At 35.7% G+C, this 22432-nt stretch overlaps 1 protein-coding gene across 2 annotated transcripts; it reads left to right on the plus strand.

The window, feature by feature from the left end:
* Positions 1-10756: 10756 nt before the first annotated feature.
* LOC121246018 (chloride channel protein CLC-d-like) lies at positions 10757-22203 on the plus strand. 2 transcript variants are annotated; one of them, XM_041143983.1, is made up of 23 exons: positions 10757-11252; positions 11344-11416; positions 12498-12719; positions 12819-12865; positions 12953-13051; positions 14461-14535; positions 15667-15755; positions 15992-16132; positions 16208-16278; positions 16384-16463; positions 16588-16737; positions 17317-17376; positions 17474-17548; positions 18117-18268; positions 19041-19176; positions 19247-19375; positions 19582-19659; positions 19750-19805; positions 19919-20005; positions 20086-20242; positions 20345-20446; positions 20554-20595; positions 21881-22203. In XM_041143983.1, exons 1-23 carry the CDS (start codon positions 11076-11078, stop codon positions 21893-21895), a joined length of 2313 nt encoding a protein of 770 aa, XP_040999917.1. In that variant the 5' UTR covers positions 10757-11075; the 3' UTR covers positions 21896-22203. The 2 variants fall into 2 exon arrangements, with proteins under 2 accessions (XP_040999917.1, XP_040999916.1); XM_041143982.1 differs by having other exon boundaries at positions 10793-11252; positions 20554-20600.
* The last annotated feature ends 229 nt before the right edge of the window (positions 22204-22432 follow it).

Genomic DNA, 22432 nt, shown 5'->3' on the forward strand with positions numbered 1-22432 from the left:
GCTACAGTTTCAATGTCCCAATGCACTGTCCATAAATTTAGAAGTAATAAGTGGACATACTGCACGCAAGATAGTTGATAGTTGATCAACTTGATAGCTAGATAGCTAGCTAGTTAGTTTTTATTTATTTATTTAGTTAGTCATATAAGGGCTAGCTCTTCTTATTCAATTCAGGATGCCATAACGCGTGCGTTATTCAAACTGTATGTGATTTTACAACTGATTTCGTTCCCCGAGCTGTTCACGGCTGATTCGTAGCACACATGATCTTTTTTTATTTATTTATTTAAATCCAAAACCGATTTCCTCTCTCTCTCCCCACCCGATTCCCTCTCTTAGCCCACCCAGTCCCGTCGTGCGCCACCTGCAATCACCGGCCACCACCATTGTCAGCCTCCAACCCCACCGTCAGTATCGCTGATGCTCGTGTACTCCTCCCTCGCCACGCTGCGCCGCATACTCCTTCCTCGCCAAGCAACCGAATCGCGTTCGGCCTCTCTCCGCCGCTGTCGGCAACCTAGCAGCGCCACCGACCACCTCACTGGCTCTCCCTTACACCGGCGACCCTCTAGCCACCTTCGAGCCTCCACGCGCAGTCTCCGAGTGTAGCGTCCTCTCCACTCCCGAAATGGGTCTCACACAAATGTAGACCCGAAATGTCGCCGCCCGCCGCCGTAAGCCAGCTCAGCCACCACCACCGAGCCGCACAACCTCCCAGCAACCCCCCACCGCCAAACCCAAGTCACAGAAACCCCTCATCGTAGCTCAGATCAGTCTAACTCGAAATGGGTCTCCCCCTCTCTCGCCACCACCGTACACCAGCCCAGCCACCACTACCGAGCCTCACAACCTCGCAGCAACCCCCATCGTCGAACTCCAGTCACGGCAACTCCCTCCTCCCTCTCCATCGCAGCTCAGATCAACCCCAGTCACGGCAACCCGAAATGGAGTGTTTTCAACTTGAATTCGAGAGGGGGGAAGGGGACTTCGTGGGACTTGTCAACTTGAATGCGTGAACAGGGCTGCTCTCGAGACTTTTTCATGTGGAATATTTATTATGTGAATATAGGATGAGAATTTAGATCACTTCATGTCTCAGTACCAACACTAGAAATGAAAAGGAAATAGATAAGAGAATTTTTCATCATCATCAAGTGAACTCAAACATAATAGAATTCTAAAAAAATAAATTCCAATATTAACATATTTCTTTAGAAATATAATCATAATAATAATAAATAAATAAATAACTCATGCGAATGTGCACGTTTTTGGCAATTAGGAACATTGCTGACATCTTTATAAATTAATGACCTAATATGAGAAATAAATTTTTGATGGTGAGCTAAAATATTCCAAGCGAAAGAAAACTGTAAACTACGAAAAGTTCAATAAAAGTTGAGTTTTCAGAAGAAAAGAGAAATACAATAATTCAAAGAATAACCAATTACATAAGTTCTATTTGATACTTTTGATATTTTCTTTTCTTTTCTTTTTTTTCCTTAAGAAGATTCTACTTTAGATTTTTTTGGGGATCTTCTTCCACTAGAGACCTTAGGCAACTGACTAAGTCGTCTAATGAAAAAGACGACCTTGGGATGAAATGATAAATTTATGAATAATAGTTAGATAGTTCGTGAATAGTAATATAATGATTTGAGTTAAGATGTTTTATGAGGTTTTGGAAAAAAAGAGAGAACAAGTTCAATAAAATATTTTAAAATTAAAATATTGTTAGAATATAATTTTTTAATATAATTTTTATTTTAAAATTTGAGTTGAATTGTTTTTTGTTTTTTGTTTGAAAGTTTAAGAAAATTGTAATGATTAGGTAATAATTAGATGAAAAAGTTAGAAATTGAAAAGTGTTTATATTTGAATGGTGTTTAGATGTTGAGATGAGATGGGATAAGATGAGTTGAGACTATCTATGAAACCAAATAGGACCTTAATATTAATATGGCTTTAATATATTCGACGAAATATTTAGAGGATCTCACCTCACTACGTGTAGATAGTGTGGTAAACTCGGATGATATGTGGCTAGTAGTTAAAAAATGATGAAAAAATAATGATAAAATATTGAATAGTAGTAAAAAGTAATGAAAAGTATATAAACAGTAATAATAAAATATTAAATAGTAGTAAAATCACTCCACTAAGGGGTGTATAATTATTTATTAAAGTGAATCACTATTATAAGCTGAAATTATTAAGAAAAATAATTCCAATTTACAACTTTATTCTACCCAACAACCATGTTAAAAAAAGAAATAACAGCTAATGTCACTACCATTTGTTCTTTTTCTTTTTATATAACTGTTGTGTAAAATCATTTATTTTTATAAGCTCTCGGTTGTAAAAGAATTTGTGTGGTGACACCTTAGTCATTAATTTATAACCCAAGACTAGTGAAACAAGACTCATGGGAGATTTGGATAGTGAGTTGAGATGAGATGAGACTTTGGTTTCGTTTGGTTCCTGAACTCGTCTCAACTTATCATTACAACTTTTTCAAATTCCAATACAAAATATAATAAACAATTCAACTTTTTCAGATCTCAAAATAATAATAAGAATATTAAAAAATAATATTATAACAATATTTTATTTAACTTTCATTTCAGGCTGCATTTGAATGATGAACTGAGTTGAGTTGAGTTGAGATGATAAAATATTGTTAGAATATAATTTTTTAATATAATTTTTATTTTGAGATTTGAAAATTTTGAATTGTTTATTATATTTTGTGTGAAAATTTAAAAAAATTATAATTATAAAATGAGATGAGTTGAGAGATTTCTTGTATCCAGACAACTCTTAATTTGGTGGATATTTGTGAAAGAACCGTCTAGCTTGGGTTTTTTAGGAATGTTGGTATTGGTTTTTATATTTTTAATTTGATTTCTTCCTTTTTATCTTATTTGTTTTTCGATTCACGTGATTGATAATGAATAGAGGAAAGTAAAATGACAAGTAAATCCCACACAGGTCTTTCGAAAAATATGAATCTCACTTTTTAATCAATCACGTGCAAAAATGTTTTTAGTCAGGATGATCATGTTTACTATAATGTCAATAATCCTTTTTTTTTTTTTTTTTTTTTGAAGATGAGCATGAAAAAGAGAGTATTATTTTTCTGTAACATGCTCGGTGGACCGTGGAATGTGTTTGGATGAATAAAAATTGTAAGAAAATTTAGTCAAATTTGATGATGACCTTCCTCCAAGAGGAGAGAAAACCAAGAGTCTACTTTATATTAGGCTTCCGAATGAATTTCTTACCCAACCAATATGGGGCGAAGCCCAGAAATTAGACTTGGTTCCACTCATTTTATATTTCTTGTTTGGTTATGCAATTTAAATAAAATGAAATGAAATATTTTATTAAAAGTTAAATAAAATATTATTATAATATTATTTTTATTTTGAGATTTAAAAATAATTGAATTGTTTTTTATATTTTATGTGAGAATTTGATAAAATTGTAATGATTATATAAGAAAAGATGAGATGAGATAGTTTGATTTTGTGTAACCAAACCAACCCGGCGTCTGACATTTTCCCTGAGAGCTCAACCCTCATAAACCATAAGCCCTACAAGAGCAAAACTCATACTTCGTTCCATCAATACATTGTTCTCTTATTGCTTTTAAGGTTCCATTTAGGCCTCGTTTGTTTTCATAAAACATCTCATCTCATCATATCTCATTATTACAACTTTTCCAAATCTCCATACAAAATAAAATAAACAATTCAACTTTTTCAAATCCCAAAACAAAAATAATACTAAAAAATATATTCTAACAATATTTTATTCAATTTTTTAACTTTAATCTCATCTCATCTCATCTCTGAAAACAAACTAGCCTTAGTTTCACAAATCTTTGAGATTATCTCATCTCAACATCCAAATGTTAAAAATACAAACACTTTTCAATTTTAAATGTTCAACTTTTTCATCTAATCATTATAATTTTTCCAAACTTTTAAACAAAATGCAAAAAATAATTTAACTTTTTCAAATCTTAAAATAAAAATTATATTAAAAAATTATATTCTAAAATTATTTTAACTTTATAATATTTTTATTCAATTTTTTCTCTTTCCTTGCTCAAAATTCCATAAAACATCTTAACTCAAATATTTCATTATTATTTATAAATTATCTCATTACTATTTACAAATTTATCATCCCATCTTATCTGTGTAACTAAACGATGCCTAAGTCAATTATTAATTGAGAACGTGGTATAAAATCTTCATTAATAATTTGTCTTTGCAAAACGATTATAATTATTTTTAAATATAGATGTAATGTAAAAATTAAAATTAAAATAAATTTATTGAATTTTACTTTCTAAGATTAAAAAAAGGCCTTATTCCAAATTTTCACCTTAGGCCCTACAACCTATTGAGCCGACTCTGTCTCATCTCATTTGTGTAATTCAACGAGACCTAAATATTATTTTACAGATAACTATACACACGTTTTTAAGGTGTTATTTGTTTTTCAATTTTATTAGTCTGCTTTGATGCCAAAAACCACCTGGAGCATCTCTATTGGATTCCCCATAATTTTCCCTATAATTTAACTAAAAAGTACATTCCCTAAAATTTTTTCCTAAATTTTACTTATTTTTTAAAAACTTTCTACATCTCATTCTCCATCCCTATCTCTATTCTATTAAATAATATTTCTCTATTCTTTCTTTATTATTTTTTTCTCACTTCCATTTACAATCTTAACTACTAACTCTTTTGTCTTATTATCTTCTTTTCAAATATCACATTCTCCAAAATACTTATACGATTTTGACTACCGAATATAGTATTATTTTTCAAACCGAAATCCGTATTATAAAAATAGTAATTTTTTTTTAATATGTGCATTTTCTAACAGTAACATTTTGAACTCCTACCTCCAACGGCATCTTCAACTCCTGCTTCCAACGGTAATATTTTTTGTCTTCTCTCAAACGGTAACATTTTTTGTCCTATATGCAACGGTAACTTTTTCCTCTATAAATACGCATTCTGCTTACATTCACATTCTCACAAACTCAAGTCTCATTTGATTTAAAGAATTGAAATTCAATAGTCTCCCATGATATCTCACTCCCTTCATCAAATGGCTCGTACATTCTTTCGCAAATTGTTCACATACTTATCATCTGAAGATGAGTTGGATGTTGTTATTAATGACGAGGCTGATGGACAGTCATCGAGGCATCGTGCCAATCGCCAACGCCGTAAGTTTATTCAGCGTGATCATATTCAATGGCACAAGCGTCTATTTCGAATAGAGATTTCGGATGAGCCGTCCCCTATTTCTCCGTATTCTAAATGAGGTAGAGTCGTACGAGCCGTACTTTGTCCAAAGAAGATATAGTGCCGGAAGACTCGGTTTATCTTCTATGTAAAAGATAACCGCAGCACTTAGAATGCTGACATATAGGGTTACTGGAGATTTTATGAATGAATACTTACGTATTGGTGAAAGCACCGCAATGGAGAGTCTTAAAAAATTCTCTGAGACAATAGTAAGTGTTTTTTCAGATGAATATTTGCAGTCTCTAAATGCCAATGATATTGCTCGATTGCATGCAGTTGGTGAACAACGAGGATTCCCAGAAATGCTGGGAAGCATTGATTGCATGCATTGGAAGTGAAAAAATTGTCCCGCAGGTTGGAAATGAATGTACTCCAACCACATTCGTGAACCAACTATTATTTTAGAAGCAGTTGCTTCATATGACCTCTGGATATGGCATGCATTTTTTGGTATGCCCGGTTCACATAACGACATTAATGTGCTAGAGAGATCTTCTATTTTCACGGAACTTGCCCAAGGGCATGCTCCTCCAGTCAATTACACAATCAATGGCAACCACTACGAGATGGGGTATTACCTTGCGGATGGTATTTATCCCAAGTGGCGAACTTTTGTCAAGACAATTCCATCACCACAAGGGAATAAGAAAAAAAATTTTGTGAAAGTACAAGAATCCTTAAGAAAAGATGTCGAGCGTGCATTCGGGGTACTTCAACAACGATTTGCAATCATTCGTGGACCTTCCCGAATGTGGAAAGTCAAGGAACTAACAAATATAATGAAGGCATGTGTTATTCTACATAATATGATCATTGAAGACGAGCGTGATGATAGTGAGGAATCGAACATTGAGTATGATCAACTTGATGATGAAGTCCCCCAATTCTCCCGCAATCATACAACTGAGCTTACGGACTTCATCCAACGTCATCATAATATTAGAGACACCTTGGCACATTATCAGCTCCAAGCAGATCTAATTGAATATCAGTGGCTATTATATTCCCAATAGTAGACATATCGAATAATTGATTGGTATTTTCTTCATGTTATAGTGACTATATTTGAGTTAATCAAGTTTCAATTCGAATTTCCTTTATGTTAGTAGTGACTATATTTGAGTTAATCAAGTTTTAATTCGTATTTCCTTTATGTTAGTAGTGATTATATTTGAGGAAATCTGTAATAGTTTCTGAAATTGTAATAGACAATTTATTTGTTTCAAAATATCAATTTACACAATCTAAATTAAAAATTAAATTGTCTTAGTATCAATAAATAAAGAAATAAATTGTCTTAATATTGTCATCCATCATTGTCTGAAACAAAAAATAAATAAAGAAATAAACTTTTTTACATAAAAAAATAATCAAAATGTCCTACATCATTGCGTCTCGCCATGATGTCCCTCTACAGTTGCTCGAAATATAACCGTTGCAGTCCTGGCATGGCACTCACGTCCATCATCATAATGCGCTGATCCGCTTCCTTCTTAGCGAGCTCTACTTTCTCCGCCTCCAACCTCAATCTTTTGTCCTCTTAACGGATTTTATTTAACTCTTTTTTCTTCTCATTTTCCATCTTCTAGGCCTCTAATCTCAGTCTTTCATCCTCGAGACGGATGAAATTTAGCTCTTTTTCCTTGTCATACTTCATCTTTTTGGCTTTGAGACGAAAATACTCTTTCTCCTGAGCACGTGACTCCTCCAAAAGCGTATACTTCAGCTTGCTGAGCCCAACAATCTCCTGTGCGAACGAGGCTTGGGCCTTTCGTTTTTCTTTCTCAGCTTTTCTTCCCATTGGTGGTCCAATTCGACCACTTCATTATCTACTACATTATCCGCCGCTAGATCAAAATCGAAATCCACCGTAGCGCCTGAACATCGAGTCGAGGTCGGGGACAGGGACATCGTCTTCCTTCGCTTTCGATCTGGATTTGTGGAACTCCAAATCCATTTAGGTTGGTCCTTTAACAGGTGCCAACAATGCTCGAACTGGAATGAGCATTTCTCTAGCGACGCGTACATAACCTTCGCCTTGTCAAACTTGCATGTGAACAAAAAAGTTTATGTTAAACCAATGTATAAAAAATTAAATATTCATTAAACAATTTGAGTGTGGATATTCTACCTTGTCTTGCTCGGTTATGCCACTTTGATTCAACCCTTCAACTTGCGCTAGTTTCGCACAAAATTTGTTTGTGGCTTTTTGAATAACCGATCACCGATGTATTAAAGACTTGATGGTCCGGTCATTTGTGGTTTCTTTAAATTGCTGGAAGTATTCATAAATTTTTTCCCAAAGTTAAGAATGTTTTTGGTCTGTTCCCTGGACGGCATCAATGCTACAATTAAGCCATGCGGAGACAAGTAACTTGTCTTCCTCGGGGGTGAAGTTCGCACCCCTGACTGATTTCCTAACCCCAATAAGATCGTTATGGGGTAGGGGTGGAGAGTCATCAACAGTCATAGGAGAATTTCCACTTTGCCCAGCGTAAGTGGGGTCTAGTTGAGGATTTTCACTTAGGAGGTTGGTGAAGTACATATGGCCAGGGTCTTGTGAATCCATATCTAAAAATGCATTGAAATGTTAGACCGGTAAGAATGAAGTTTGGGGTTTTTCCATCGTTGGCTCAGGAACCAAATGGTGACATCTATAAAATTTGGCCACCCTCTCATGGCTAAACAACCGGTTGCCACTACTTGTTGGCCTTCCAGGTTACCTAACCATTGAGGAAATGACCATAAATTTCATGTATCCCCATCACGCTTTGTCATTATCACAGCCAAGGGGGTTTAATACATTACTTTTCTATCACAAAATAACACAAAACAATGACACAGCAAAAAGCAACTGCACAGAACTGACCAATTCATATACTCACACAAAATAAAAACCAAACAACATGCAAATCACAATAATGCTAAATAAGAGCATTCTCATTGGATTCCCCATAAAGTTCTGAAAATAAAGAATTAAATGGGGCTCAGAATTGTGAAAATATTGATAGCATGCGTAAGCAAGGAGCCATTCACATCGAATAGCTGCAATACCACACCTAAACGTCGATTGCCTTTTCTAGAAAGTACCACAAAATGTAATATGACAATCCGGGTGAGGATTACCCCGCCATATCGATGGGGCCCTATTAACACTTGTAAATTAACCCGCACTATAACACTATTATCACAGCCTAATAACAGCCCCTCCCCCGAGAGATACGAAATATTGCAAAGAAACCTAACAATATAGAACAAATTACCCACGGAAAGAGCAATGAAATATACTTGGTTTAAGGAACCTAAAATTACATTTTGTAGGATATCATGAAATTTACATAATTGGTTTAAGAAACCCATGAAATTTACCCATCATTTCTTATTCTTTTTCATTCTCCACTTAATATTTTGATTAGGAAATATTAAGTTCTTGGTTGAAGAGAAAAAATTAATACTATTTGTAATTCATTCATGACCTATAACTGCTATAGACACACACACACATACTATAAATATATATAGCTTTGGACACACACACACATATACTATAAGTTCTGGACACACACACACACATATATATATTAACTTATGGACACATAACTGCTATAGACACACACACACATATACTACAATAACTTCCGAAGCACAGAGTGTAATAAGAAAGTTGAACTCAGAAAAAGATCACGAGCACTACATTACCCTCCAAATAGTTCTACATAAACTAACAAGTAGCAAAAATCCATGAAATCAAACACCACAAATAGTCCCCCATGAAATCAAACACCACAAATAATTATACAGTACATGTTGAAAGAAGATAAACCACAAGTTGAATCACACATTAAAAAAGAAATCATTCGAAAACAATAGGTCCCATATTCAATTTCTTCTTCTTTCTGCAATTGGAGATTTTCACAGTAAGCAAACAGCCCATGAAGGAAAATGAGAGCAAAATCAAAACGATCCCACACAAGCACAACATAAAACACAATTTTAATTCAATAAATATAACTTGATTTTCACAGCAACCAAACAGCAGTGAGAAAATATCAACAAAATTGGAAATATCAACTTCCACCGCAACACAATGCAAATTTCACAATCACATAAGTCTGAAATTCACATCTTATAGAAAGTGAAAGAAAAAAATCAATACAGATTAATTTAAAAAAAAAATCTATGAAACATCATCACTTTCGCGGCAGCCAAACACTCAATACAGACAAATCAATAGCAACGCAAGGTTAAAATGATAACCGGTTTCTTCAAACAAAGCCCAAAATGAGAATGACTAAACGAGAGTGACAAAAAAAAAAAAAAAAAATTGAATCTATCTGCAAGCACTGAAAATTCTCGGCAGCCAAACAACGAAGAGATCACCGACACAGAGCATCAAATTGTAGGCTCTTCATTGCATACTTACCTTGACCATGGCCTCGAGATGAAGCAAAAAAGGGAAGAGAGAAATAAGGAAGGAGGGAGGTATGATTTGCATAAAAAATTTTCGAAAATGAGGGGGAGGGGGGGGGGAAATTTGGTGTTGCAAAATCAAACTCACAAAATTTTGGAGAAACCGAAATCAAAACTTACAAAATCTGCCCATGGAGAGGGGCTGCGATCGTTGGTGTTTCAAGGGAGGGGTTGGAGCTGAGAGAGAAGAAGACGCGAGACGGAAGGCCTCTGAATGCGATGGGATCTACAGTCGTTCTCCATATATGGGGAACGATTGTAGAACCCGTAAATGTAAACCGCAAAATGAGGAATCTATTGGGGATAGATTTTTCTTTAAAATCTTAAATTTATCTCCAAATTATAGGAATAAATCTCATATAGAGAGTCCAATGGGATGCTCTAAGTTTGTATCTGAAAGTGGAAGGAGGCTTAGGTTGATGGGAACCAAAATTGTTAGGTACATGGTCCTCCTCGTTGTTCAAAACAACTTGCTTGTTCCATCTAATTAATTAAAGATATTAACAAATCAAAATTAAAATTTTATAAACGATTGAAATTATTGCATTTTTAGCAATGAGCTAACAAAGTTCAAACATTTATCGTCTATCTTTTTGCATGTTACAAATTTTTTTTTTTCGAAGAGGTATATGTAGTATAGATATAAAAAATTATATAAAATAAATTTATAAACCGAATGTTTTTATGTGATTTATTAAATATATTTTACAATTTAATATACACTGCTAAGATAAAATTTACATTTTTTTAATATTAAAGTTTTTTTTTTAAGTTTGCGAGTTAACAGAGCAGCGAGGCCACGCCATCATCCACTGCCGCGAATTCACGTTATTGTGCTGAGTCATCGTCAAATGAACATGACAGACTACAGTTCTACCGGTCATCAGCGTGTTGGGGATGCGAATGCACGAACTTACTCTAAGCCTCGATGTACCCGACTGGGCCCGTGGTGCGCCCACCCCACTCCTTCGCTGCAAGGAAATGGCAAAGCTCGAACTCTCGAAGAAACAAATAGACAGAGACAGGGAAAGACTAGAGAGCGACAAACAGGGTTCAACGCTGCAGTCGGCAACAATTCTCAATTTCCCTCTCTCTTTTCTAAGCAATTTAATCTCAGTTTCAAGTAAAAGATTCTCAATCTCTGATCTGCTCCTCTTCGATTCTCGGGAATAACAGACTCGACTTCTTGAAGAAGACTTTGGAAATTAGATTCTAAGGGTGGTTTTTTTTTTTGTCAAACTTGGGTTTGGAATTGATACGGACCGTTAAATCATGCTCTCCAATCACCTGCAAAATGGGATCGAGACCGCGAAGATGGTTTGGTCTCGGATCCCGAACGCCGAGGAAGGTGACCGCGAGGACGCCGGGCTCTTGCGGAAGAGCGATGGGAGCAGCGTCGAGAGCCTTGAGTACGAAGTCGTCGAGAATCACGCTTATTGGGAAGAGCAGGTGGGGTTTCTGAGTTAGTTCAGACGTTGTGATTCGGTTCGTTTTCCCGAGTTGATTTCTGAGTTCAATTTGTGTGCTTTGCGATCTACAGGACCAGCGAGGGAAGCTTTTTCTCGTATATTATGTGGTGGTGAAGTGGTTCTTTGCTTTGCTCATTGGCATTGGTTAGCTCTCAATTAAGTTTTTGGTTCTATCTACATATTACTTGGATTGATTTTAACGAGGATTGAATTCCGATCACTGGTCTAATTATTTTCGCGGTAGTTAATATATTATTGATATAAGTGTCACTGCGCTGGAGATTTCTGTTTTTAGTTTAATGATGGTGAGTAAGGACCGAAGACACTTCGGATGAAACGCGTGTTATAATTGCAATTGGTGTTATCATGTAAATCGAAGCACTTCAGCCTGTAATCAGATTTCCATTGGTTCTAATAAGATTTATAAATGACGTTTTTTCCCAACACTATTTTCCAATCTGTATGGAACCAAAAGAAGAGAAGAAAAGGCACAAAATGTGCAGAGAGTTTTCACACGGGAGGAGCTGCCAAAACTGTGCAGAATCTTTCTGTAATTACATAAGGAATGTACAGTGCTCAGGTCCTCATATACACGTCCATCTCAACAAACTAACAGAAAAATATTCCTAGTATAGAATACAGCTCATCAGAAAAGGGACAGTATTTACAACAAATAAAACAACAATTAAATGTGTAGAGGAAAGAAACAAATGAATAAGTGATTATCCTTTTCCATTTCTTTGTGTTGTGACTGAGCAATCCGTATTTGGTGTTGCTTCATTCTGGGCTTGAGTAATTTGCTTGTGGGCTTTGACATCTTGAACTTGGGCTGGATGCATACGATGTAATACAATCAAAGCGTCAGCATTTGCTCTGTCAGCCAATGATAGAAAATGATATAATGGGTATTTAGGTTGGAAGAACAAAGATGGAAAGACCCCCCCCAAACACACACACACACACACACAACTCCCGCATTAGTTCAGAGTGAAATTCATGATGTTTTTCTAGTTTTTGAGTTATCATTTCATTTTGGCTTTTAGATTATCATGAGGGTATCAAAGCCAAGTGTATAGTTTTAGTTACTAGTGATGAATACCATGTTTGTTTGTTCCTTTTTTGTTCTTTTAATGTTTGTACATTCACTAGTGCAGAGCTATTCATATCTTTTGGCGTTCATCTGATATATTGGGCTATTTTTCTGATTTCCATTTTCATGTTCCAGGTACTGGATTAGCTGCCGTTTTCATAAATCTTTCTGTTGAGAACTTCGCTGGTTGGAAGTTTGCATTGACTTTCTCTATAATACAAAAATCATATGTGGCTGGGTTTATCGTCTATGTATTTATCAACCTAGTTTTAGTCTTGTCCTCTGTGTATATCATTACGCATTTCGCACCAGCTGCAGCTGGATCTGGAATTCCCGAAATCAAAGGTTATTTGAACGGTAAGCTGGGCCTGTCTCAATTTGCTTCTGAGATCTATTCATTAGTCAACTATCTCAATGTCATAAATGTTGACCATGCCATGTCATTCTAATGTACAGGAGTTGACATTCACGGGGTTCTTCTTTTCAGAACCTTGATTGGAAAGGTATGGTCTATCTTGGGATTCTCAGCTATTTGTTAAGGTTACACTTGATATATTTTTTGGTTGTGGTCTTCCCCTTGCAATTTACAGATATTTGGAAGCATTGGCTCAGTTGGAGGTGGTCTAGCTCTGGGCAAAGAAGGTCCTCTTGTTCATACTGGTGCTTGTATTGCTTCTTTGCTCGGACAAGTAAGCACATGTTCTACTCAATAAAGATTCTTATTTACTTAACCAAAAAAAAAAAAAAAGTAAGTACATGTTGCTGAGAATTAACTGCGTGTTGTAATTGGGCAGAACATTTTTCATTTTTTAATTTCTTTTGTGCCAATGAGCTTTTCTCAGATTGCACTTACTCCTATAGGAATGGGATAAGGGGTGAAGTTGTCGGTTTAAGATTCATTGGTGCATGTGTGACTTACCCATAAGAAATATAAATAAATTCTCATGTCCTCTCCCCACCCTCCCCCTTTTGTAGAAAAATAAATAGGGTTTCTATGGTCTAAATAAAAGATTAAAATTAAAAATATAATGCAAAAATACCATGGGTTACATGGTTGTAATATCATTTGAAAATTATTTGCCCAAGAGCCTCACATGAAGAAGAAAACCAAATTTTTTAATGGGCAGCTTATGGTCATTATCAAATCATATCTAATACATGGCTCTTGATTTTGTTGTCTGGGAGGAATTTCTCATGCCAACACCACACAGCTGTGGAATTAAGGCACCAAGTGATGGACTATCACTTCACTAGGAAGCTACATATATTACCATATAACTGTTTTGACTTTTTCAAATTATGTGTTCATTTTCATTCCCCCTTATGAGTTTTAAATCCGTATCCAACTCCTAATTTTGTTGCAACAGCTTGAAGGTCAAATTTTTAGCTTGGAAATTATTTGTCTGAGTGAATGGTCCTTTTCATTGATACAAGTCATCTGGCTGACTCGTTGGTATCAATATTGTATTTAGGGTTTAATGGGTTGCCTTTACTGTTATGGTTACTCAACCTAGCTTTGCCAACATGAGTCTTGGTTGGTTTTATAAGAGCTGCTCTGCATGATTTTTGATATCTAGACTTCCAGACATATTTGCTTCTGCAACTTGTTGTAGAAGAAAAGAACATTTTTAAACACAACCATTTGTCATGTATAGTTCTCTTAAGCTTATCGTTGTGTTGTGGTAAAAGATTGGCTTTTGGTATGCTTGAAACTTGGTGGAATGTGTGTTCATGATTTTCTTGTTTCCGTTTCTTCTTCCTAAATAGGTGTTACATCTTGTATACGCCCTTGTGTACTTGGGCTATGCCTATTCTTATTAATATAATCGTTTACTTATAAAAAAGAAAAAGAAAAAAAGAGTGTTGCTGGTCCTTAACAGTTAGGTCAGGAGTATGGGTAGATGGAAAAACTTACATTCTAAAACTTTGGTGGTGGTGTATGTTATCTTTCTATGGCTAATGCTAATAACCAAACCTGCTGGCTAGATTGACAAAAGGAAAAATCTTACCTAATGCATCTTAAAATCATGTGTTACAGAAGCCTTCGTCTTTTCCTTATGAGCTAAAATTTTCATTTTCTATGTTGTGTGTAATTCAGGGTGGATCCACCAAGTATCATCTAAGTTCAAGATGGTTGAATATTTTTAAGAGTGATCGAGATCGCCGTGATCTTGTGAGTGGCTTTCACCTTTATATTTGGTAGTCTGAACATCCATGCACGTCGTGATTTCCAAATTCAACCGAGTCTCTGGTATAAATATCATGCATTCTTGTTGATGATAGAAGAAAAGGAATTTTCTTTATTCTTGTCCAAAGAGTAGGAGATGGTATATTCTGGATTTGTGCTCTTGTCAGGGGTGTAACTTAACAATATTTTTTCATACTTCTTAGCATTTTTGTCCAGTGATGCTGTGCTTTGTCTAATTGCTTTTTGAGACAGCCATATTAATGATCTCAATGATTTATGTGAGTTTTATGGATATTATTGATATACCTTTGGATATTGCACTCTGAAATGTATTTGGATTGGGTTTACGAAAAGAGAGAGGTACTGCATGCCATAAGAAACATGAAACTTTTTCCAGTTCAAATTTCTCTAGATGTTTCCATTGTTAGGTTATCTCTGTGTTAATATTTATTACCATGGTTGTTTCCTGCATAACGCAGTAAGGTTTAGTAATGTTGGATATCAGGGATTTGCCAATGGAATGTGTGTTTGGATTATTCGTTGGTTAAAGGGGGGTACTACTGGAGGTAGGGAAGTGACTCGTTTGAATAATTCTATTTCTCTATCTGGATTTCAACTCCAAAATGATGGTACAAACTTTGATACTTCTCATTTATTTCATTGCAATCCATCAGTTTGGATGCATTATAGAATGTCAATTTTATAGCCCACTTCCCTCCCCCCAACCTTACAACCATTGGGCAGAAATCCAGTCCATAAGAAACCTTTTCTATCAAATGTAAAAGCTAGTCCTTTTTTAGAACTGATACCTTATTACAATGTACTTTGGCTTCATATGGGTGTATTCTACATGGTTTTCTGTGACAAACTGCTCCAAACAAATAATGATGTTGAAGTTTAACATTTTAACCCGATAATCCTATCTTTCCTTTCTCATAATCAATTGTGCATATATTAATTGGCAGTACTGCAACCTCTATTAGTTTTATGTTGACATGAAGACATTGTAACTCAATTGTCATCTTATTATTTCTCACTGTGATTTGATATTATCTGACTATAGAGATGGCATAGCTCTGAAGTTTGCTCATTTTATTTGTCTGATGTTTTGAAAAGGTTACGTGTGGGTGTGCAGCTGGAGTTGCTGCTGCTTTTAGGGCTCCAGTTGGTGGTGTATTATTTGCATTGGAAGAGGTTACATCTTGGTAAGAAGATCTTGTTCTTGATTGCATAAGTAATGTAGCATTAAGGGTATGTGTGGGCGGGGTGCCTGTTCATTTCTCATCTATTTCTTTGGACTCATTTTAAGTGCTTCAGCACCTGCATTGGTTACCTTGGAATGTGCTTCCTTCTATGCTCTTGCATGTTCCTTCTAGAAGTGGTTTGGTTTACACATTGATCTATGAGAACTTTTCAATTCACTTGCACCATATGATTGAAGGTGGAGGAGTCAACTCATGTGGCGTGTCTTTTTCACTTCTGCTGTTGTGGCTGTCGTGGTGCGTACTGCAATGGGGTGGTGTAAGAGTGGAAACTGTGGACATTTTGGCTCCGGTGGCTTCATTATATGGGACATATCAGGGTTAGGATCTAAGCTTCCTTTTGCTTCATATCTGCCTTGAGCTTTTGCTCCTTTTCTGACTGCTGCTTTTTTCAGTGGTCAAGAGGACTACTCTTTTGAGGAGTTGCTGCCAATGGCTGTTATCGGAGTTATTGGAGGTCTACTGGGTAAGGTTTTGCACTATGCATAATGCCCGAAATTTTTGCACTATGCTTGATACCCGAAATTTTCTTCATTAAGTTTTGGGTTCAATGTTGGGTCTTCTTTTACAGGAGCGTTGTTTAATCAGCTTACTCTTTATATATCTTATTGGCGCCGAAATCATTTACACAAGAAAGGGAACCGAGTCAAGGTAGGCTTGTAAGTAGCAGATATGGAACCTGCATGTTCTAAATGCACATGTTTGTTCTTCCAATTATGTACAGTTGTCTAACACTTGATTCGTACCATTCATCTCTCCCCAAAAAACAATGCAGATAATTGAGGCATGCCTTGTCTCCCTGATTACCTCCATTATTTCCTTTGGATTACCACTTCTAAGAAAATGCAGTCCATGCCCTGATTCAGATCCTGATTCCGGTTTAGAATGCCCAAGGCCTCCCGGAATGTATGGGAATTATGTAAATGTAAGATCTGAGGCTGGTTGTTACTATCATTTTGGATTACTTTTCTTGTGTTGGCTATATTTGCTTTTTTTTTTTATGCTTTTTTAGCTGCCATGTAATTCCATTTGTGGAGTTCTATAGCTAAGCATAAACTCCATTTCTCCATTTGATCCCACTGTTATAATCTTTTCTCTACTGATGAAACCTGAAGTATCAAACTATTACCTTCGGCCAAAGCTTAAAGTCTATTTGAAATTTTGACCTTAAGAAACCAGGCTGTGAAAGTTGCTGACTACATGTTTGTATAAATGTTTCACTTTCCCCCTTTTGGGGATACAAATGATTGCTCTCTTATTTTTCTAATACCACACCTGCCTCAACCAGTATTCTTTAAATGCTCTTTCTCACATGACCAATATTTTGCATGGAAGATAAAGAAAACATTTTGTTTTATTTCACAGATGGAATCTTCTTTTTTTAAGTTTTGAATACAAACCTTTTTTCCCCTCTTTTGTGGTGGTTTTGAATTTTTATAGTTCAGATATATGTTGTGGAAACTTGACATTAGCAAATTATTATCTTAATTTATGCCGTTTTCAGTTTTATTGCAGCAAGGAAAAGGAATACAATGACCTTGCAACTATTTTCTTCAATACGCAGGTTTTGTTGCTGAAAACTTTACCTCTTTAGCTTTACATGCTAGATTGCCATGGCGCCTCTTTGGTTTCTTATTTAAAGAAATATCTTTTTTTGGCAGGATGACGCCATAAGGAATTTGTTCAGTGCAAAAACCATTCATGAGTTCAGTGCCCAAAGTTTGCTGACCTTTTTGGTACTGCATTATCCTCGCAGCTTGTTGCGTAGTCTTTTGGACAAATATACTGCTCATGCACTGCCATATTTGGACTTTCTTACTTCATAGCATCTTGTTGTGATTAACTATGTTTAATCCTTATGGTTATGAAGTCCCAGTCTTTAAATTTTGAAAGCAAAGGTGTTTGCACCCCATCATTGGTTCAACAAATTTTAAGCACTTTTTTTGGCCGATGTAGTAGACAAGAAAATTTACTCTGTGTGTGCATATTCATATACAGGCAGTGTGCAATAAATACAGCAGGAAAGGGTTGCATTACCACTTGCTACCCTAAAGAAAGCTAGCTTTACAAAACTTAAGAAAATAAACATACCTGTTGAAAGATATTAGAAAAGCATATGGTTTTTAACAAATTCTTTGATGGTTATGGGGCCCTTTTCGCATGGCAGTTGAACCAGGACTTCTAATTAACATTTGAACCCAACTTTTAAAGTTCACATAATGCACGGAAATATATTGCTACTTTTCTGCATGTGTTATAAGTTTGTAGAATTTTCAGTTTTTACTTTCTTTTAATCCATTGCAGGTTATGTTTTATACCTTAGCTGTGGTGACATTTGGTACTGCTGTTCCAGCTGGTCAATTTGTTCCTGGAATAATGATAGGATCAACATATGGGCGTCTAGTCGGCATGTTTGTTGTTAACTTTTACAAGAAGCTCAGCATCGAAGAGGGAACGTGAGTAATATCATTTTTCTATCCTATGGAAATTTTGTATCAGATTCATATTTTACCTATAAAAAAGTACCAGATTCATATAATTGTTATTCAAGCTTTAGAATTCTTCTTTGCTTTACAATTGGTCTGTGAGTGAATGGGGAACTTAAATTTCTACTTGATTTCATCTTTCCTTCGTTTTCTTGTATTATTTAATTTTAGATAATAACTTTGGGCATTACTCATTTTATTTCATCCATGTACTTGGCCAATGCCCCCCCTCTCTGGTTTAGTTTTTTCTCTTTAGGAAATATTTTGTTTACTGGTAGTCAGAGAAAAAATCATTTTTATGTACAATATAATTCCCTTCTTATGTTGGTAGGGGACCATAAAAGGTTTTTACTTGCCTTGTGTTTGTTTGTATACATGGGTTTGACCAACTCTTTTGATGTTAAACATATCATGAAAGGAACTTCTATTTACTTTCGAAATTTTCTAGAGACCAGTTTTAGCTTTAGAAAACTGCCCTGAAGCACTGGGAAATGGGTTCCTTGTTTACCTATGATGAACTTTTGGATTGCTACCAACAATTGGCAAGAAAGAGTACATACCTTTTGTCTAGTCATTTCTAACGCATAACTATGTGCCCTCTTTTTCATATCTTTCTATCTGCACCTTGCCTACACTTTTTGGCTGTAAGAATAGTGGTTGCTATTGATATGGTACATGTTGTTACATGCTCAGTGCACCTTGTTTCTGATGTGCTTTGTGTAATTCTTTGTGGAGTTTCTAGATATGCTTTACTGGGAGCTGCTTCTTTTCTTGGAGGGTCAATGAGGATGACAGTGTCTCTATGCGTCATTATGGTTGAGATAACAAATAACTTGAAGCTTTTACCACTTATCATGCTTGTTCTTCTTATTTCAAAGGTATTTTTTAATGCTTGTCATTTTAGTAATAATTGCTCTGTGAAAGTACTTAAGAGTCTTCTCATGGCAGGCTGTTGGTGATGCGTTTAATGAAGGCCTATATGAAGAACAAGCACGACTTAGGGGTATTCCATTGCTGGAATCAAAACCCAAATATCAGATGCGGAAAATGACTGCGAAGGAGGCTTGCGGACAACGGGTTAATGCCATTTTATTGCTTTGGTTTTTCCTATTTACAAAGTGGATACATTTTTTCGAATTTGGCCACATTTTACATTGCAGAACACGTTTGGACATGGGTGCCCTGAAGTGTTCATGTCATACTTACCTTGAGATTTCTATTCTGTTACTTGTGTTGTTCATGCCATCATGAACTTACTTGGCACTGTTTTCGTACCTTTGAAGGTGGTGTCCTTCCCTCGCGTTGTTAAGGTTGCAGATATAGTTTCTATTTTACGGAGCAACAAACATAATGGTTTCCCTGTGAGCGCTTTTACTTTGCTCTCTATTCCTGTCTTTTAAAATAATGTTTTGGCCCTTTCTCAAGTATTTTTCAAACTTCGACTGACCCAGGTGATCGATCACACAAGGATTGGGGAAACACTTGTCATTGGACTTATGCCTCGCAGGTATCTCATATTGAGTTTGTTTTCTTTTTATATAAATAGTATCATTTCTTTCAGAAGAGGCATGAGTTTTGTTGAAAACAAAATAACATTTTCATGGTTGGTTCATGATGCAGTCATTTGTTGGTACTCCTGCAGTCAAAAGTAGATTTCCAACTTAGTCCTTTGCCCAGTGATCCTAGACCTGGATCCAGGCCTATCAGGTAGGTGGAGGTTTACCACAGTTTAGTCATGCCTTTTCTTCACTCTCTGTAAAGCTTTTGACGGCTCATCTAAACTCCAGGCACACTCCTAGTGAATTTGTCAAACCTGCTTCCAGTAAAGGAATATCTATAGAGGATATACATCTTAGTTCGGATGACTTGGAAATGTACATTGATCTTGCCCCATTTTTGAATCCATCTCCATACATTGTCCCTGAAGATATGTCTCTGACAAAGGTGATAATTCCAACTCTTCTGCATATGATTGTTTTGCTTGTACCTGTGCTACATCCATTTCTAATCTTATCAACCAAGTGTTGCATCTTCTTAATTGTGCAGGTATATAATCTTTTTCGCCAACTAGGTTTGAGACATATATTTGTTGTCCCTCGGCCATCTCGTGTGATTGGTTTGATTACCCGAAAGGATTTGTTGATTGAGGTATTGCTACCATGTTAGAACTTTTTATATTCTCCAATACATTAGGCATGTAATAATGGATATTGATGGATGCTAAAAAAACTGATATTTGATGGTATGCATGGCAGGATAGCGAGGAATCAGATACAGTGGAGCTCCAATCGACTAGTGTAAGGTCTCTATGATGCTTTACTCATGTTAGATAAACCAACTTTGATACTTGTGCGTTGGATAATCTAAAATTAATCCGTAAGGCCAGCTTAGTATTTTTATGTGGAAGTACAATTTGACCTTTAATTTTTGGAAGGTAACATATTGCCTATAAAAATGCGTTTAATTTCAGAGATAATATTTACTCATGTATGGTATATTAGATGTCTAACAGTGTATGCTGTGGAAGCAAGTAAGAAGACAAGTTCTTCCTACTGTTTTATATTTTGAGCTTTAGCACAAATTACACTGCAGTTCTTCTTTCATTTGTTCTGATGGGGTTATTTAACCGTCATCCCCTATTTAGATTTTACAGGACTAATAATATTTCCAAAATAAATTTTCTTTCTGGGAAGCCACCGGATAATTAGTCCTTTAAATGCTATTATTAGATACTGTTAGTGAGTTTGTCATTGATTTAATAGTATCAGGGGCTTGCACTTATGGGCTTTCTTAAGCACATAGCAATGTGCCTGCATGAATGTTTCTTTGATGAGCATAACTCAGATACCTTAATTTGTATATTTGTTGCTGTTCCTTCCCTAAATTCAGATTCTATTTTTTGTGTTTTAGCGTATTCCATCTTAAACAAAGATACAGCTGCAGAAATGGATTGGAACTAGAAAATAAGTCTTGATGTTTGGTGTACTGCAAGACGGCCCGGTTTGGATACAAAACCAATCTCAACTCATCTCATTTAACAATTACAACTTTTCCAAATTTTCACACAAAATATAATAAACAATTTAACTTTTTTCAAATCCCAAAACAATAATAATATTAAAAAATAATATTCTAACAATATTTTATTCAACTTTCATCTTAACTCATCTCATCTTAACTCACTATCCAAATGGCACCATAGTGAATATCTTTTCAAAATCTCTTATATTTAATGCTTCTGTTTGTAAACTGTACATTTCAATGGAAGTGAAGCTTCCAGTTTCTTTGAAAGTTTACATTTGGAATGAATCTTCAGATCTTGTGCATGTCAAATTATATTTTGCTTTCAAGCTTAAGTGTCAATGACCAATTTATATATTGTTCAGTTAAATCCTCTCTAGTGGAACTTACTGTCTGGCCTTGCACATAACAATCTGGTACTTGACTCGGCCATTTTGTTCCAACCCGTGCTGTCATTCTATTACTTGTAGAACTTTTTACCTGTATTTTCAAATCTGAACAGCAGTCTGTTGCTATTTATTTTCAATATTCTTAATCCTGTCTATAATCATCTGAATGCAGATCTCGGCATCGTGATAGAAGCATGTTGAGGAATGGAGATGCAGAAAGCCCACTCCTCAATGTTCTTCTTGTCCAAGGTCATACATCCAGCTGATGTTGATGTCCAGTCTCCCATGAATGCAATTCTTTTAGCCTAATCCATTCTTTCCTCCTGAAATCTATTTGTTTTCTTTCCATTTTGTCTTTGATCTATTGAGCTTAGGCGTGAAATTGTTAATTGAATATTCCCCCCCTTTGAGCATGGGGGGATCGCGTGTCACGCCATCTGAATTTTGTATTGCATACAACCAAGAAAAGGCATAATGACATGACGGATTAGAAGAGGAGCAAGCTTGTTCATATCAATCAAAATAACAAACTAATTGAGCAACTGTGGAACTGTAGAAGAAGATGAATTTGGCGCGATGAATATGAATATATGCACGACTGAAATCTGTAAGGGTTCGCTTGTCAGCTGCCCAGCCCTTACCGCTAGGCGTGATTGCTTGTTCATTCTTCTTTTTTTAACATTATAATCCATCGTCTTCCTCTGCCCCCTCCCTCCCTTCTCTT

Source organism: Juglans microcarpa x Juglans regia, chromosome 1S, assembly GCF_004785595.1.
Source record: "Juglans microcarpa x Juglans regia isolate MS1-56 chromosome 1S, Jm3101_v1.0, whole genome shotgun sequence".
Classification (NCBI taxonomy): domain Eukaryota; kingdom Viridiplantae; phylum Streptophyta; class Magnoliopsida; order Fagales; family Juglandaceae; genus Juglans; species Juglans microcarpa x Juglans regia.

What these genes read in the sequence shown, in the direction of transcription:
- LOC121246018 (XM_041143982.1), top strand. Translation starts at nt 11,076, where the DNA reads ATGCTCTCCAATCACCTGCAAAATGGGATCGAGACCGCGAAGATGGTT. An exon ending in ATCGAGATCGCCGTGATCTT is followed by an intron (nt 14,536 to 15,666) that starts GTGAGTGGCTTT and finishes TGTTTTGAAAAG; the next exon opens with GTTACGTGTGGGTGTGCAGC. An exon ending in ATTGGACTTATGCCTCGCAG is followed by an intron (nt 19,806 to 19,918) that starts GTATCTCATATT and finishes TTCATGATGCAG; the next exon opens with TCATTTGTTGGTACTCCTGC.